This window comes from Trichosurus vulpecula, chromosome 3, assembly GCF_011100635.1.
Source record: "Trichosurus vulpecula isolate mTriVul1 chromosome 3, mTriVul1.pri, whole genome shotgun sequence".
Classification (NCBI taxonomy): Eukaryota; Metazoa; Chordata; class Mammalia; order Diprotodontia; family Phalangeridae; genus Trichosurus; species Trichosurus vulpecula.
Window position 1 is genome coordinate 349899072 of NC_050575.1, and position 15414 is coordinate 349914485.

Consider the following 15414-nt stretch of genomic DNA (forward strand, 5'->3'; position numbering starts at 1 on the left):
AGTGGAGAGCTAAATAGTCATCATTCTAATCTTTTAACTGTAGGTCTAAATCAATCAGTCCAATCAATAAATAACCATTTTGTCAAGGGCCTACCACTTTTTCTTCTAGTGAGGCTGTTTCTTTGTCCGTGTTACGTGGATAGGCATCTTGATTCTTCATTTGACTTTGCCTGTGTGCCAGCTATTATTTCAAGGCTCATTTTTTGTTCTCATGAGTTTGAGTGAAAATTCAGAATTCAGCCTCTTTCTTATATTGTTTCCACAGAGCATTTGTTGTACACCTGCCTGTAGATGGCACCGTACTGACATGTATTTGAAAACCAACATGGTCCCTGCCTTCTAGAAGCTTAACATTTGAAAAAGAAAAAGCCCTTAAGAGTTGTCTTTACTGCGACTGCTACTAATTTATATTCTACTGTGTTCTTTAGTGTTTGTTTTTAGGCAAAAATTTCAGGGCAGATATGATTTGGACTTACTGTTTTGGCAACTTTTTTGGGAAGAATCTTTTGGTAACTTGTGTGTTAATTTAATTTAATTTAATTTTTTCCAGGTGAACCACTTGATTCTTCATTCAGTGGGAAGTTCCAGGGTGCCCGAGTGGTTTATGTGTAGCTGTGGAAGCCTGTGTGTGGAGGACATCCCTGGGCCAGCCCTCCTCTTCCTGTGTCAAGGGGCTTTGGCTATGTTAAACTGGAAGAATGGAAATATGGGCCGGAGTGGAGAGAAGCTCCTTTTGGATATCGCCAGTGTTTTGTTCACCCTGAGCTTGCAGTGAGTTCAGTTTCTGCTCCATACCATCTCTGGTCATGATTGGAAGTAGCTAGAAAATGAAAGCTGAACAAACTGATTTAGTAATATCTTTAGGTGTCTGTGTAAGGATTGCCATAGTGTGAAACTAAGGCAAATGGAGATATTTGTTGTGTGTTTTGGGGACTCAAATACTCAAGTGGAGCTGCTGGAATTGTTCCCACCAATGATGCAAGTAGTGACACCTCTCCTATGACTTTTCCATGTCTTCTCCTAAGTTACCATAGAGGCTCTCTAGGTCTCCCCAACCTTCTAAGATCATTGCTTACCTTCTCCTGATGTGGAATATTACACTGCTTTTGTCAATGTGGCTATCCTCCTTTTTTTGAGCATGTGTTTCTTTGATGACATCCTCTGCTTCGTTCCTACTTGAGAGTTCCTGATTTGTTATACATGGTAACCTGTTCACGCCTGCCATATGCACATGCCTGTCTCCCTGTCCTCTGAGTGATAATCATTTTTCATTCTTCAGTGACTGTAGATTTACCTGACTTGTAGCCATATAATAGCACCAGTTGACTATTGGTATTAAAAAGATGGACCCTTGTTTCTGGGAGAAGTTTGAGACAATTAAAGGAGATTTGCACTTTTCTGAAGGCAGTGTAGCCCATTTTCACTGTCCTGTTTAGTCTGGGACCCAACTTATTCATTTTAGTATCCATTCAGTTGCCAAGCACGGGGGCCCCTTGCGCCTTTGAGAGTCTAGGACCACCTCAACACCACGACGGTCTCTGATAAAAATATCTAAAATCATTTATAAATGTTTAGGCTTCACTTCTTATGTTTTTAACAGTAAAATTATATTTTCTGTTTCTAGATTTAGAATTTCATATAGTCTTTGTTTTTAATGAGAAAATCTTGGCAGTGCAGTTTCCAGGGCTCTTTCATTTCCAGGCTTTGTTACCTTTTAGGTGGAAAGTGATGGCATGTTAAAATGACAAGCCAAAGATTCAGTCTGTCATCAACCATCTTAGAGATAAAATATGAAAATGTAATGTTCTAGGTCTTATTTTTAACTTCACCTTCTAGTTCTGCTTTAGAAGTTTCATTTTGGGAGTATGTGATTATCCTCCAGAACAAACTGCAGACTTTTATGTCAGAAAGAACATTTAAAATTATTACAAATTAATTTTAAAAATAGGGCAGCTAAGCAGTATACCGGATACAGCACTGGGCTTGGAATCAGGAAGACTCCTCTTCTTGATTAAAATCTAGCCTCAGACACTTTCTAGCTGTGTGATCCTGGACAAGTCACTTAACCCTGTTTGCCTCAGTGTCCTCATCTGTAAAATGAGCTGGAGAAGGAAATGGCAAACCACTCCAGTATCTCTGCTGAGAAAACCCCAAATGGAGTGAAGAAGAAAAAACAACCACATTTTTGAAGTAATGAATGTATTAAAAAAGGAAATCTCTTTTGGGCTTATTTAGATTATTTTTCCCATGTACTGTTGCATTTTTTCATTTGTAGTTCATCATTTTAGATCGTCATAAAAGTCATAATAGAAGCTTGGAGTTATTTAACAGCAAACTTTTATCACTAATGTAACTTGTTTTCCTTTAGGCTCAAGGAATCAAGCTCAGAAATGTTTCTGTCTAGAATTTTGGTGATGTGGACTGATTCAGCCTTGGATATCTTTGAATCGAGTTCTTTGAGTCTAAAGAGCAGTCTGAATGGGAATTCCGACACAATTGGGAAGCTTCTGGAGTACGTCTACACCCACTGGGAACATCCCTTGGATGCTGTGAGACACCAGACAAAAACAGTCTTCAGAAATCTTCTCGAGATACACCAGTGCACCGTGAAAGGGTCTGACTGTGGCTCTGATCCTTTCTTCTTGAGGCTTATTGAGAGCCTGTTGAGGTTGGAATGGCACGTTAAGGGAAAATACACCTGCCTCAGCTGCCTGGTAGACTGTGTAGGGATTGAAAATATTTTAGCAGTGAATAAAACGATCCCTTCTCAGATCCTGGAGGTGATGGGCGATCAGTCGCTGGCCCCTTATGCAAGCGACCTCCTAGAAACCATGTTTAAGAATCACAAGAATCGTTTGAAATCCAAGTCTCTTTGTAGCCCTTGGATTGATCAGTGGCATGAGACGTGGGTTTCTCCTCTACTCCTCGTACTGCGTGAAGGGAGCCTGGACCAAACAGCTTACGTAATTGATTATTATTTGCCAAAGCTGTTGAAATGCAGTCCTGAAAGCCTCAGTTACATGGTAAAGATCCTTCAGACTTCTACCAACATTAACACAGGTAAGAAAATCTGGTTTTTGTAGTTTGTTGCTCTCTGAAAGAAAGCTCAATTATGAATGAGGAGGAAAGGGCAGATAGGAAGGAAGGAAGCATTTATTAGGTCTACTATGTGCCAGGCACCGTGCTACGGACTTTACAAGTCTTATCTCATTCAATCCTCACAATGAACCTGGGAAGTCGGTGCTGTTGTTATCCTCATCTTACAATTGAGGAAACCAAGGCAGACAGAAGTTAAGTGACTTGCCCAGGTTCACACAGCTAGCAAGTGATTGAGGCCATGGACCCAGAAGAAATCTACATAAAGGCAGCTGCAAATAAATATCAGCAATGCCTTATTTAACTGCATCATTGGGGAGGAAGTAGTGCATATAACTCAAATTTTCAGATAACTCTTTAGTTTCCTCTCTTTCTAAAATGTGCAAGATGATTCCCTACCTTCTTAAACAGAGTATATTGAACATAATTTCATCAGGTCTTTCTCCATCCTTCCTACTGCTCTTGCCTTCCCTCTAAGAATACGTGGCATTTGCATTGTAGTCATGTGTTTGTACATAATTGTTTGCGTGTCGTCTGCCCCGTTACAGTGTAAGAACTTCAGCCTTCCAGACTTCAGGCTCAGTGCTCTCTCTTCTTCTCCTCCCAAGCACCTTACAAACAGACCGAACACCTTATAATACAGACACAGGGCCTCAGAAAGCACAGCAGTCTATGGCTTTTGGGGTACAGAGGCAAGAGATGAACAAACAACTTTGCACATCTCAGCTCCTGAGCACATTACGGTATTTCTAATTTATATAAATGTTGTGGTTCAGTCCTTTTTTAGTTGTGTCCAATACTTCTTGACTCCATTTGGTCGTTTCTTGGAGGAGATATTGGATGGCTTGCCATTTCCTTCTCCAGCTCATTTTACAGATGAAGAACTGAGGCAAGCAGGGTCACACAGCTAGTCAGTGTCTGAGGCCAGATCTGAACTCAGGAAGATGTTTTCTTGACTCTAGATCTGGCACTTTATCCAGTGTGCCTGCTAGCTGCTCCAATTTATACTGATGGTTTTTAAGATTTAAGAAAAGTTAGTGAGTTAGTAAGCATTTGTTAAACTCCTGCTATGTACGAGGCACTGTCTTAATTGTTGGGAATTTATAAAAAGGCAAAAACATGGCCCCAGCCTTTGAGGAGCTTACATTCTAATGGAAGAGACAACATGCAAACAATTACGTACCTAGACAACAAATACAGTGCAAATGGTAAGTGTTCTTAGAGGGAAGGCAGGAGCAAAGGGAGGGAAGGTGGAAGACCTCATTCAATCATGTTCAGTGTACTCTGTTTAGTGTTTTACATGTTTTAGAAAGAGAAGGAACTAAACAGTTATCTGAAAAATTTACTTATGTGAACAACTTCCTGATGATGCTAGGTAAATAAAGCATTGCCTATATTTATCTGTAGCTGACTGAGTAAATTTCATGTGGATTTATGGATAAAAGAAATTATTTCTCTCTTTTCGAGTGGTCTTCAGAAGTTATTAGAGTTGGTTTGTAATGCTGTCCTGAGATGTATGGAGGGACAGAGACCTTTCCCGGCCTTCCTGTAAAGGGTGGCTGTCCAGCCTGTTACAACATCCCAAGAAATAACTAGGTCTTTTGAGTATGAATGGCTATGGCTTCTGTTAGATGAAATCCTTACAAAGTGTAGGTCTCATATTTTCTGCTCCCTTCCCCTAGGAGATTGCAAGTTCTAATTCTCCTCTTTCACCCGTTTTCATGCGCTTCCCTGGCCCTTCAGCTGCTGTTTTTGTAGATAGTTACATTTGACTTCCTTGGTCCACTCAGAGTTGTATTCGGGCCCAAACTTTCCCTCTCTGATTATCTTCTGATGTTCTGTTCTCAGTTTTTCAACTACTTTTTGATTTATGATAATAAAACTGATTGTGTCCCTCCCTCTTTGACGCTGTAATCCACTATTTGGAATAGATGCCCCAAAGAAGCAATTAAAAAGGAAAAAAAAAGAGGTTTTTGCAAAGTAGAATAAAAAACGCTGAATGCTCAAGGGTTAGGGAACAACTGAGCAAACTGATACATCAGCAGCGGTGTGCCGTAGCGCTGATAAGAGAAACAGATGTAAAGAGACTGATGAAGTAATGCTAAGTGAAAAAGCCCAGCCCCAAGAATGGCCTATGCACTGATGACAACCCAAAATTTAAAACAGGTTGCTCATGTATGTATGTAACTATACAGAGAAATTAACGTTGGATTTGTGTCAGAGGACCCTGCTCTTCTGCTTGTTAAATATTGTGTGACCTTGGCCAAGTCATTTACCTTCTTGAGGTCACCAGGTGCAATTGTATTGATTTGAAGCAGTTGCAGAGGTGGCTAGATTTTAGGTGAGATTTTAGGTTTAGGATTTGCAAAAGGCCCCAAAGCCATTTTTTGGTCTGGAGTGGGGAGGGGGAATGGGTGGCATGCCCTATAGTTTCTTCATTTGTAAAATGAAAGGGTGCAGTGGAAAGACTAGGTTTTGGGATCAGGACCTGGATTTGAATCCCCGTTCTGCCCCTTCAGTGCCTTTGTGATCTTGAGCAAGTCAGGGAAGCTCTCTGGTCCTCAGTTTCCTTATTGGGCCTTGGAACAGGTCATAGTAGGTTTATAAGATCTGGAGCTGCAAGGGGCCTCAGTGGTCATCTAGTTGCACCTTCTGTCTTTAAAATGAGGAGACTGAGGACACAGTTGGGACATAATTGACTTATCCAAGGTCACGCAGGTTGTTGGCACTGGGGATGTAATTTTAACCCAGGTACTCTGACTTCAGAATCAATTCGCTTTCTTCTGTACCATACTGACTTCATAATATCTTTTTTTGGTAAATTTTTTTATTTTACACTTAGAAAATGAGAAAAGAAAAAAAAATCACCATGTACACAGCAGACCATAAGAGAGGATTAAATATAAAACTCCATGATTTCTAACATTCTTTCCGATGCTAAATTACCTTTCTAGTGCTAATATTTTACAACCGGTGATTCACAAGGCCCTTTTTAGTCCTAAGTTCTATGATCTTTTGACTTTGAGGGAATTTCTTATAATTGTTATCAATGTCACATTCAGTAAGGTTTTTTTTATGTAAAGCTAAATGAGTTCATAATAAAAATATTTTAAACTAAATGAAGTAGAGACTGAAGCCTTATTTCAAGGGAATGAAGAGAAAGGAGGCAGCAGCGATGGTGGACAGCTCTCTTGAGAAGTTTGGCAGTGACGGGAGGAAAGGAATGAGATGGCAGGATCAGAGGGCAGCATTTTTAGGATAGGGAAGACCTGAGCATGTTTGGAGGCAGAAGGAAACGAGCCAGTGGAAAAAGAAGTTTTGAAGATGCCAGAGAGATGGGATGATTGATGGAACGAGGTCTTGGGAGGGGACAGAAGCGAGGACCTCCCTGAGGACAAGATGGGTGAAAGCTACCAAGAGCTTTGAGGCAGACAAGAGGGGCCCACTGAAGGGTGGTGTTCTTCTCAGTAAGTTAGAAGGCTCTCTCATTGACTGAGAGCAAGATGGGAAGGAGAAGTGGCATACACATAACAGTGAAGTTTTGAGGTGTGGCCAGTTGAGATAACCTTTGTCTTTTTAGTAAGTTATTCTTGTTAGAAAATGTCATTTCTTTATGCTGCTGAAGTAGTTTTTTTTTACCTATGATATGGTTGGGAAAATAGGCAATGTGATTATTTAAAATTGCCACTGTCACTTCATGACACAGTAATGCAGTGTTAAGTTGTCTTTATTGTGTTATCTGGGATTACAGCTTTTCCCCATCTTGTCCCTAGGGTCCTGCCACAGCAGAGGTTCCCTGGGAGCTCTGATGGCCTGTCTGAGGACAGCCAGGGCTCATGGACATCTGCAGTCTGTGTCTCATGTTACGTGGAGTAGCCTTGTGTCCAGTGCCAAAATAAAGCAAGGTTTAGTTCATCAGCATTTCCAGGTAAGTAAATAAATTATAGAAGTTACAAATCATCCCTCCATTTCTTTCTTTTTTTTTTTTTTAAATCATTATTTATTTATTTTAATATTTTTAGTTTTCAGCATTGATTTTCACAAGAGTTTGAATTACAAATTTTCTCCCCATTTCTACCCTCCCCCCCACTCCAAGATGGCATATCTTTTGATTGCCCCATTCCCCAGTCAGCCCTCCCTTCTGTCACCCCACTCCCCCCCATGCCCTTTTCGCTTACTATCTTGTAGGGCAAGATATATTTCTATGCCCCATTGCCTGTATATCTTATTTCCTAGTTGCATGCAAAAACTGTTTTTTTTTTGAACATCTGCTTTTAAAACTTTGAGTTCCAAATTTTCTCCCCTCTTCTCTCCCCACCCACCTTCCCTAAGAAGGCAAGCAATTAATTCCACATAGGCCACATGTGTGTCCTTATGTAAAACCCTTCCACAATATTCATGTTGTGAAAGACTAACTATATTTTGCTCCTTCCTATCCTATCTCCCTTTATTGAATTTTCTCCCTTGACCCTGTCCCTTTTTGAAAGTGTTTGCTTTTGATTATCTCCTCCCCCATCTGCCCTCCCTTCTATCATCCCCCCTTTTTTTATCTCCTTCCTCCTTCTTTCCTGTGGGGTAAGATACCCAACTGAGTGTGTGTGTTATTCCCTCCTCAGGTCAAATCCAGTGAGAGCAAGATTCACTCATTCCCCCTCACCTGCCCCCTCTTGCCTTCCTACAGAACTGCTTTTTCTTGCCATTTTTATGTGAGATAATTTACCCCATTCTATCTCTCCCTTTCTCCCTCTCTCAATATATTCCTCTCTCATCCCTTAATTTGATTTTATTTTTTTAGATATCATTCCTTCCTATTCAACTCACCCTGTGCCCTCTGTCTCTTTCTCTCTCTCTCTCTCTCTCTCTCTCTCTCTCTCTCTCTATATATATATATATATATATATATATATATATATATATATATATATATATGTATATTCCCTTCAGCTACCCTAATACTGCGGTCTCATGAATTATACACATCATCTTTCCATGTAGGAATGTAAACAAAACAGTTCAACTTTAGTAAGTCCCTTATGATTTCTCTTTCTTGTTTACCTTTTCATGCTTCTCTTGATTCTTGTGTTTGAAAGTCACATTTTCTATTTAACTCTGGTCTTTTCACTGAGAAAGCTTGAAAGTCCTTTGTTTTATTGAAAGTCAATATTTTGCCTTGCAGCATGATACTCAGTTTTGCTGGGTAGGTGATTCTTGGTTTTAATCCTAGCTCCATTGACCTCTAGAACATCATATTCCAAGCCCTTCGATCTCATAATGTAGAAGCTGCTAGATCTTGTGTTATCCTGATTGTGTTTCCACAATACTCAAATGGTTTCTTTCTGGCTGCTTGCAGTATTTTCTCCTTGATCTGGGAGCTCTGGAATTTGGCAACAATGTTCCTTGGAGTTTTCTTTTTGGGATCTTTTTCAGGAGGTGATTGGTGGATTCTTTCAATTTCTATTTTACCCTCTGGCTCTAGAATATGAGGGCAGTTCTCCTTGATAATTTCTTAAAAGATGATATCTAGGCTCTTTTTTTGATCATGGCTTTCAGGTAGTCCAATGATTTTTAAATTATCTCTCCTGGGTCTATTTTCCAGGACAGTAGTTTTTCCAGTGAGATATTTCACATTGTCTTCCATTTTTTCATTCCTTTGGTTGTGTTTTATAATATCTTGATTTCTCATGAAGTCACTAGCTTCCACTTGCTCCAATCTAATTTTTAAGGTAGTATTTTCTTCAGTGGTCTTTTGGACCTCCTTTTCCATTTGGCTAATTCTGCCTTTCAAGGTATTCTTCTCCTCATTGACTTTTTGGAGCTCTTTTGCCATTTGGGTTAGTCTATTTTTTAAGATGTTATTTTCTTCAGTATTTTGTTGGGTCTCCTTTAGCCAGTCATTGACTTGTTTTTCATGATTTTCTTGCCTCACTCTCATTTCTCTTCCCAATTTTTCCTCTGCTTCTCTAACTTGCTTTTCCAAATTCTTTTCGAGTTTTTCCATGGCCTGAGACCAGTTCATATTTTTCTTGGAGGCTTTTGATGTAGGCTCTTTGACTTTGTTGGTTTCTTCTGGCTGTATGTTTTAGTCTTCTTTGTCAGCAAAGAAAGATTCCAAAGTCTGAGTCTGAATCTGAGCCCGTTTTCGCTGCCTGGCCTTGTTCCCAGCCAACTCCTTGACCCTTGAGTTTTTCATCAGGGTATGACTGCTTGTAAAGTACAGAGTACTTTGTCCTGAGCTTGAGGGGTTGCACAGTTGTTTTCAGAGTTATTTCTGCACACCAAACTCAGCCATACCAGCGCCCCACCTTCCCCAAGAACCACCAGCCCGGACAGTAACTCAGATCTGAGCACTCTCTGCACTCCCGCTCAGATCTGCCACTTAATTCCTCCCACCAAGTGGGCCTGGGGCTGGAAGAACTGCAGCTGTAGTTCTGTAGCTGCACCACCTCTGTTGCCCCCGGGGCGGTGGCTGAACTGCACAACTGCTTTCACTCTGTCCCTGCAGTTTTTTCCCACTAACCTTCTCTGTTGTCTTTGGTGTTTGTGCGTTGAGAAGTCTGGTAACTGCCACAGCTCACTGATTCAGGGCGCTAGGACCTGTTCCACCCAGCTCCTGGTCTGGTTGGTCCAGGCGCAGCCCATGCTGGGCTCCGCTCTGCTCCCAGCTCCTTACCCAGTGACCATCCAGGCTGTCCTGGGCTGGAGCCCTGCTTCCCTCTGCTATTTTGTGGGTTCTGCAGTTCTAGAATTTGTTCAGAGCCATTTTTTATAGGTGTTTGGAGGGTGATGGGGGAGAGCCCTAGGCAGGTCCCTGCTTTACAGCTGCCATTTGGCTCCATCACCACCACCCCCCTCCCCCGCCGTTTATTTTGTTGGTAACTTGTGGAGAGCCTTGTGCTGTAGTCCCCTGCCACGGGCCAGGAAGTGGATACCATTGTCTTCTACCCTGTTCCCTTCTCCTTCTGTTGTTCATTCTTGATGTTGGTTCAGTCCCATCATCCGTCCGCCTTCTCTTCTCCTGGGCTGCTGAGAGCTGTGATCAGACCTGTGCAGGGTCCTCACTGACATGAGGCAGTCCTTTTTGTTACCCTCCAACTAGCTCTGTCATCACATTCCTTAAAGAGTTTGCTCCCAAACCCTCCGTGGACGAGCCCTCTGGCTCTTGCCCTCTCTGCAGGGGTGACCCTGCCTCCCAGTGTCCTGAGAAGATGGAGGCTGTCTTTCAGTGCGCTCCCTCAGTTCTCTGCCTTCCTGCCTCTCTGTGTCTTTACCCTTCTTTTGGCCAAGTCGAGCCTTTAGCTTGTGTCTTTGATTCTGTCCCTTCCTTTTTCCTCCTCCCCCTCACTGCCACTTCTCTAGTATCTTCCTTTTTGCTGGCTGCTTCTTACTGTCTACACTCATGATCAGGTCTCTCTTCTTCCTCAAAACAAATCAACAACAGCAGCAGCCACCCTTTCCCTTGATGGTGCCCTCGCCTTGAGTATTGTTTCCTAGCTCTCCTTCCCCTCATTGCCACAGTCCTGGAAAGAATAGAGGTACTCTCAGCACCAATGATAAGGGTGAGATCTGGACCCCTAGAAGGAAAAGACCCTGTCTTTGGGATCTGGACCCCAAAAGGAAAAGCCCCTGGACTTTCCCACTTTAGTTGAGACTCGAAGGAAGCCAAGGAAGCCAGGATGAGAAGGAAGAGAATTCCAGGCACAGGGGACAGACAAGGCACAGAGTTGGAAGATGTAATATCAGTGGGGAGGCCAGTCTTATTGGAACATTGAGTCCGTGGAAGAGAGTCAGGTGTAAGAAGACTGGAAAGTTTGGAAATGTCAAATTACCAAGACAAATAAGCGATTTCATATTTGGTCCTCGAGGTAGTAGGGAGCCTCTGGAGCTTATGTTAGGAGGAGTAACGAGGTCAGACGGGCAGAGGAGGATGGAGTGGAGGGGAGAGACTTGAAGCAGGCAGACCCACCAGCAGGCAATGGCAGTTGTCCAGGTGGGAGGTGAGGACAGTCTGCACCAAGGCGGTGGCAGGCTCCGAAGAGAGAAGAGGGCGCATGGGAGGTCAGTTACAAAGGCAAAATCGCCAGAACATGGCGAGAGGTCGGACATATGGGGTGAGGGGTTGAGGATGGCTCCTGGGTTATATGCCTGGGGGACTCCAGCAACTCCAAGTGACTAGCAGTCATCTTCACCAGTATATTCTATCACATCTCAACTTACCACATCCAAAACAGAATCTTCCTCCCCATAAATCTTCCTTCCTTCCAGCTTCCCTGCTTCTATCGATGATGCCGCCATCTGCAAAGCTGATACTTTGGGATCAACTGAATGGGATGTGGGATGAACTGAGTGTCTAAACCTCAGAGCCCTCCCTGACGTTGCTCTTTCTTACCCGTCACCACCACCACACCCCAAACCAGGCGGTGGCCAGGTGTTGGCAGCTGTGTATCTGTGATACTCTCACATCCTTCTCTTTCTCTCTACTCATGCCGTGCCCACCCCCGCCCTACTTCAGGCCTTTATTACCTTTCACTGTGATAGCCTCCTAACTTGCCTCCAGTATTTCTCTTTTCCAACCTGTCCTTCATACAGTCGCTTAAACAATGTTCCTATCACTCACTTATGAGCCGGTCATGCTTCTGCTAAAAAAACAAAAACAAAAACAAAAACAAACCTTCTTTCAGGATCACATATGGAGCTCCTAGCCTAGCCTTCAAGGCCCACTCTAAGCTGATTCTGACCTTCCTTTGCAGTTTTATTTCATATTACTCCTTTTCATTCACTCTGTGTTCCAGCCAAACTGAACTACAAGCTGTTTCCCATGACCTTTGTACAAGCCCTGTCCCTTGAGTGCAGCCTTTGAGGCCACATGTGGCCCTCTAGGTCCTCATGTGTGGCCCTTTGGCTGAATCCAAACTTCACAGAACAAATCCCCTTAATAAAAGGATGCCCACCCTCCTCACCTCAGCCTCTTAGACTCCTCCTCTTCCCTCTAGACTCAGGCCAGGTGCCAACTGAGAATATTCCCTCCTCAACTTTTCCCAATGTATTTTGGATCCCTCCTCTGCCCCTGTCACATTGTACCTTTATATTTCACTTAGTTGTGTAGAGGTCACATCCTCCCAATAGATCATAAGCTCCTAGAGGCAGGGACTGGTATTTTTCATCGTTGTACCCACAGAACCTAGCACAGTGCCTTAGGCATCTTAGCAGCTTAATACATAGTTACTGAATTGGAGTAAATTTAGAAGACGTCCCTATCTTCACTTAGCTTCCAATTTATTTAGGAAGGTAAGACAAACATACCTGAAACAGCTAGGGAACAAATGATAAGATAATCTAAGTTCAAGCATATAGGAACAAACAGAAACCGTGTGAGTGCTGGAGGAACACCGAATAAGATAGTGGTCAGGACAGGGTCAGCTAGCCAGGGAATGATTCTTGGAGGAAGTGAGTCTTGACCCAGACCATGAAAGATGGAGCTTAGAGGGTGTTGCTGGCTGTTTGGCTGTTTTAAGCACAGAAATATGAATGAGTAATAAATATTCGAGGTAGGGTATAGTGTTTGTTGGGGCAGTGGACATGGCTGGCCTGGCTGGAGGGCAGGGGCAGTGTCCAATAGAAATGACTGATGAGATTGTTTAGATAATTGGAGGGGCTGAGTAAGGAAGGGTGAAGTCATGCCATGGATTGAAAGCCCTATTAATAGAGAACCCTTATGCATGGCATCGACATACTGTAAAGAGTGTTTGAGGAAGATTGACCTGGTTTCTGTTGGCGTGATGGGCCAGAATAAAGGAGAGCCAAGAAACTGGGGACTAGCTGGTAATCTAGGTGTGGAGCAAGGAACACTTGGGAAATGGAAGTCCCAAAGAAGGGATGAATCGGAGAGAAGCCACAAAGGAAGAGTTGTTAGGACTCAGTGAGGCATGCCCAGTAGAACATTCTTGACTGGCGATTATAGTCTTTTATGCTGTTTTATCTGACCTGTTATGATAAGATTATAGCGATGCAGGGCTTCTGCCTGATATATTGAAACAATCAATAAAAAGGAGGCAGGGGATGAAAACACTAAAAAATCATCCTCATGTGCCAGTGGCATATCTCCCTTTAGCGTTTTAAGGAAATTTGCGTCCTGCTGGATCTCATCAGAAAATTAAAAAGTTTTTTTTCCCTTGTTTTTCCTCTCTTAGGTTCGAATTGACGCTTTAGGTTTGCTCTGTGAAAGTCACCGCAGCACTGAAATTGTCTCTGTGGAAGAGATGCAGCTGGTTCAGTTCTTTATTATGTACAACCTGAATAGTCAGTCTCCTGGCATGAGACAGCAGATCTGTTCTCTCCTGCAAAAGGTGGCCTTGAAGTACATTTATTAACCACCTCCCTATGTGCCTGGCCTTGCCAGGCACGTGACATAAATCACCATGGTGCATTTCCTCACAGAGAGTGTTACTGGTATTTGCCAGTGGAATGGTAGAGTATGGATAAGTTACAAGGTCACCTTCTCTGGGTACCTTTTGAAAGGCAGGCTCAGGTACAGTCTAGGCTGGGGACAGAACGCTTGAAGTTCCTTCTCAGGCCTCTTTATTAGAGGCTTGCATGATATGGGCTTCAAGATTAAAATTAAAAGTGGAAAATGTCATCATTATTTACCAGCAGATTTGCTTTCAACAATTTTGTTGGTATCACACCACCCCCACCCCCCTTCCATATACATCTTTGTTGAGTTTTTAGGAATAGTTGGGTTGATTTTTACAAATCCTAGCATCTACCAGGGTTGTTATGAGGATCAAATGAAATAGTATTTGTAAAAAGCACTTAGCGTGGTGCCTGGCACATAGTAGGTGTTATATCAATGCTTATTCCTTTTCCTCCCCCTACAAATAGGCATAAACCCTTGTGTTTTTATGGAATTTTTTTTACCCTGTAGAGCACAAAGTGTTTTGTGGAACAATCATTATTAGATATTTTATTTTCTTTTTATCCCATTTGGGAGGTTGAAGGTAGACTGGTGTCATAACCCTCAATTCGGAGATGAGTAAAGCTTAATTCCCAGAGAATGCTGATATCAAGAATAGGAGAACTTTATTTGAGTGGGTATCTGTTTTCAGGTTTTCAACATTATGTATATTTATATGTATTTTATTAAATGTATTATGTATTTTTATATATACACACATATATAAAATCTGTAAATATACCTCAGTATTTATGCATACACAGAGACCTGAAAGAGTGTGGGCACATAGTGTTTTCCAGACTTTTTAGTGTATATCAGTCCACCCAAATGAGATCACACAACCCTACTGGTAAAGCATTTTTGAGCATGAACCTCCTATATGTGTGTGTACATATATACTTATCATGATTTGTGTATGTGCACTACTATATTAATAACTATGGGCATTATAAAACTTATGCAAATAATAGACATTTTTGCAAAGGGTGAGATAAAGATGAAATTATATTTGATCCTGGAGATAATGGGGAGCCACTGGAATTTATCGAGTGAGGGCAGTGGCGCAGACAGAGCTGCGCTTTTGGCACATTCTTTTGACAGCCGTGCGAGGAAAGATTAGGGAAGGAAGCCTCTTGAGGTGGGCAGTAATCTGTAGAAGAAGCAATTAGGCTCAGAGCTGGAGTGGTGGCTGTGAGGGGAAAGGCAGAGATCTGAGAGCTGTGGTGGGAGCGGAAGCGAATGCCAAGACTTGGCAACTGATTGGGTGGGTGGAGTGAGGGAAAGTGAAGGGAAAGGATGGCACCAGGAGGCCGACCTGAGAGCATAGTGGTGCCCTCAGCAGAAGTCAGGAAATTTGAACAAGATCGTGTGAGGGGCTGTGGGGGGAGGAAGGGAGGCTCTCAGGGGGCACGAGGATTAATTAAACTGGAGTAGAATGATTTGCGGAGGTTATATACCTATTAAATGTCACTGCACTAGCCACCCAGAGGCAGTGGATAGAGTGCTAGGCCTGCATTCAGGAAGACCTTAGCGCAGGGCCTGGCACGTAGAAGGCGCTTAATTAGTGTTTATTGAATGAATGAATAAATGAATGAATGAAGACCTAATTTAAACCTGGCTCCACTTACTAGGTGCGTGACCTTGGGTAAGTCATTTTACTTCTCTTTGGCTGTTTTCTCGTCTGTAAAATGGGGATGATAACAGCTCCTACCTCCCAAGGTTGTTGTCGGGATCAGATGAAATAATACTTGTGAGTGCTTAGCACACAGTAGGTACTACATAAATGCTATTGTTGTTGTGAAGGGCTTTACAAATATCCCATGTGTTCCAAGGGAATGATGATGTAATTACAACCCATTCATGTCTTC

The 15414-nt window shown here is 42.5% G+C and overlaps 1 protein-coding gene across 1 annotated transcript in view; it reads left to right on the top strand.

The window, feature by feature from the left end:
* The window catches only part of THADA (THADA armadillo repeat containing), a 445161-nt gene that overhangs the window by 19971 nt on the left and 409776 nt on the right, over positions 1-15414 (top strand). The window contains exons 10-13 of the mRNA XM_036750973.1: positions 551-771; positions 2369-3060; positions 6870-7024; positions 13284-13439. Of these exons, the coding sequence (XP_036606868.1) occupies positions 551-771; positions 2369-3060; positions 6870-7024; positions 13284-13439 (1224 nt within the window). The remainder of the gene's footprint in view (positions 1-550; positions 772-2368; positions 3061-6869; positions 7025-13283; positions 13440-15414) is intronic.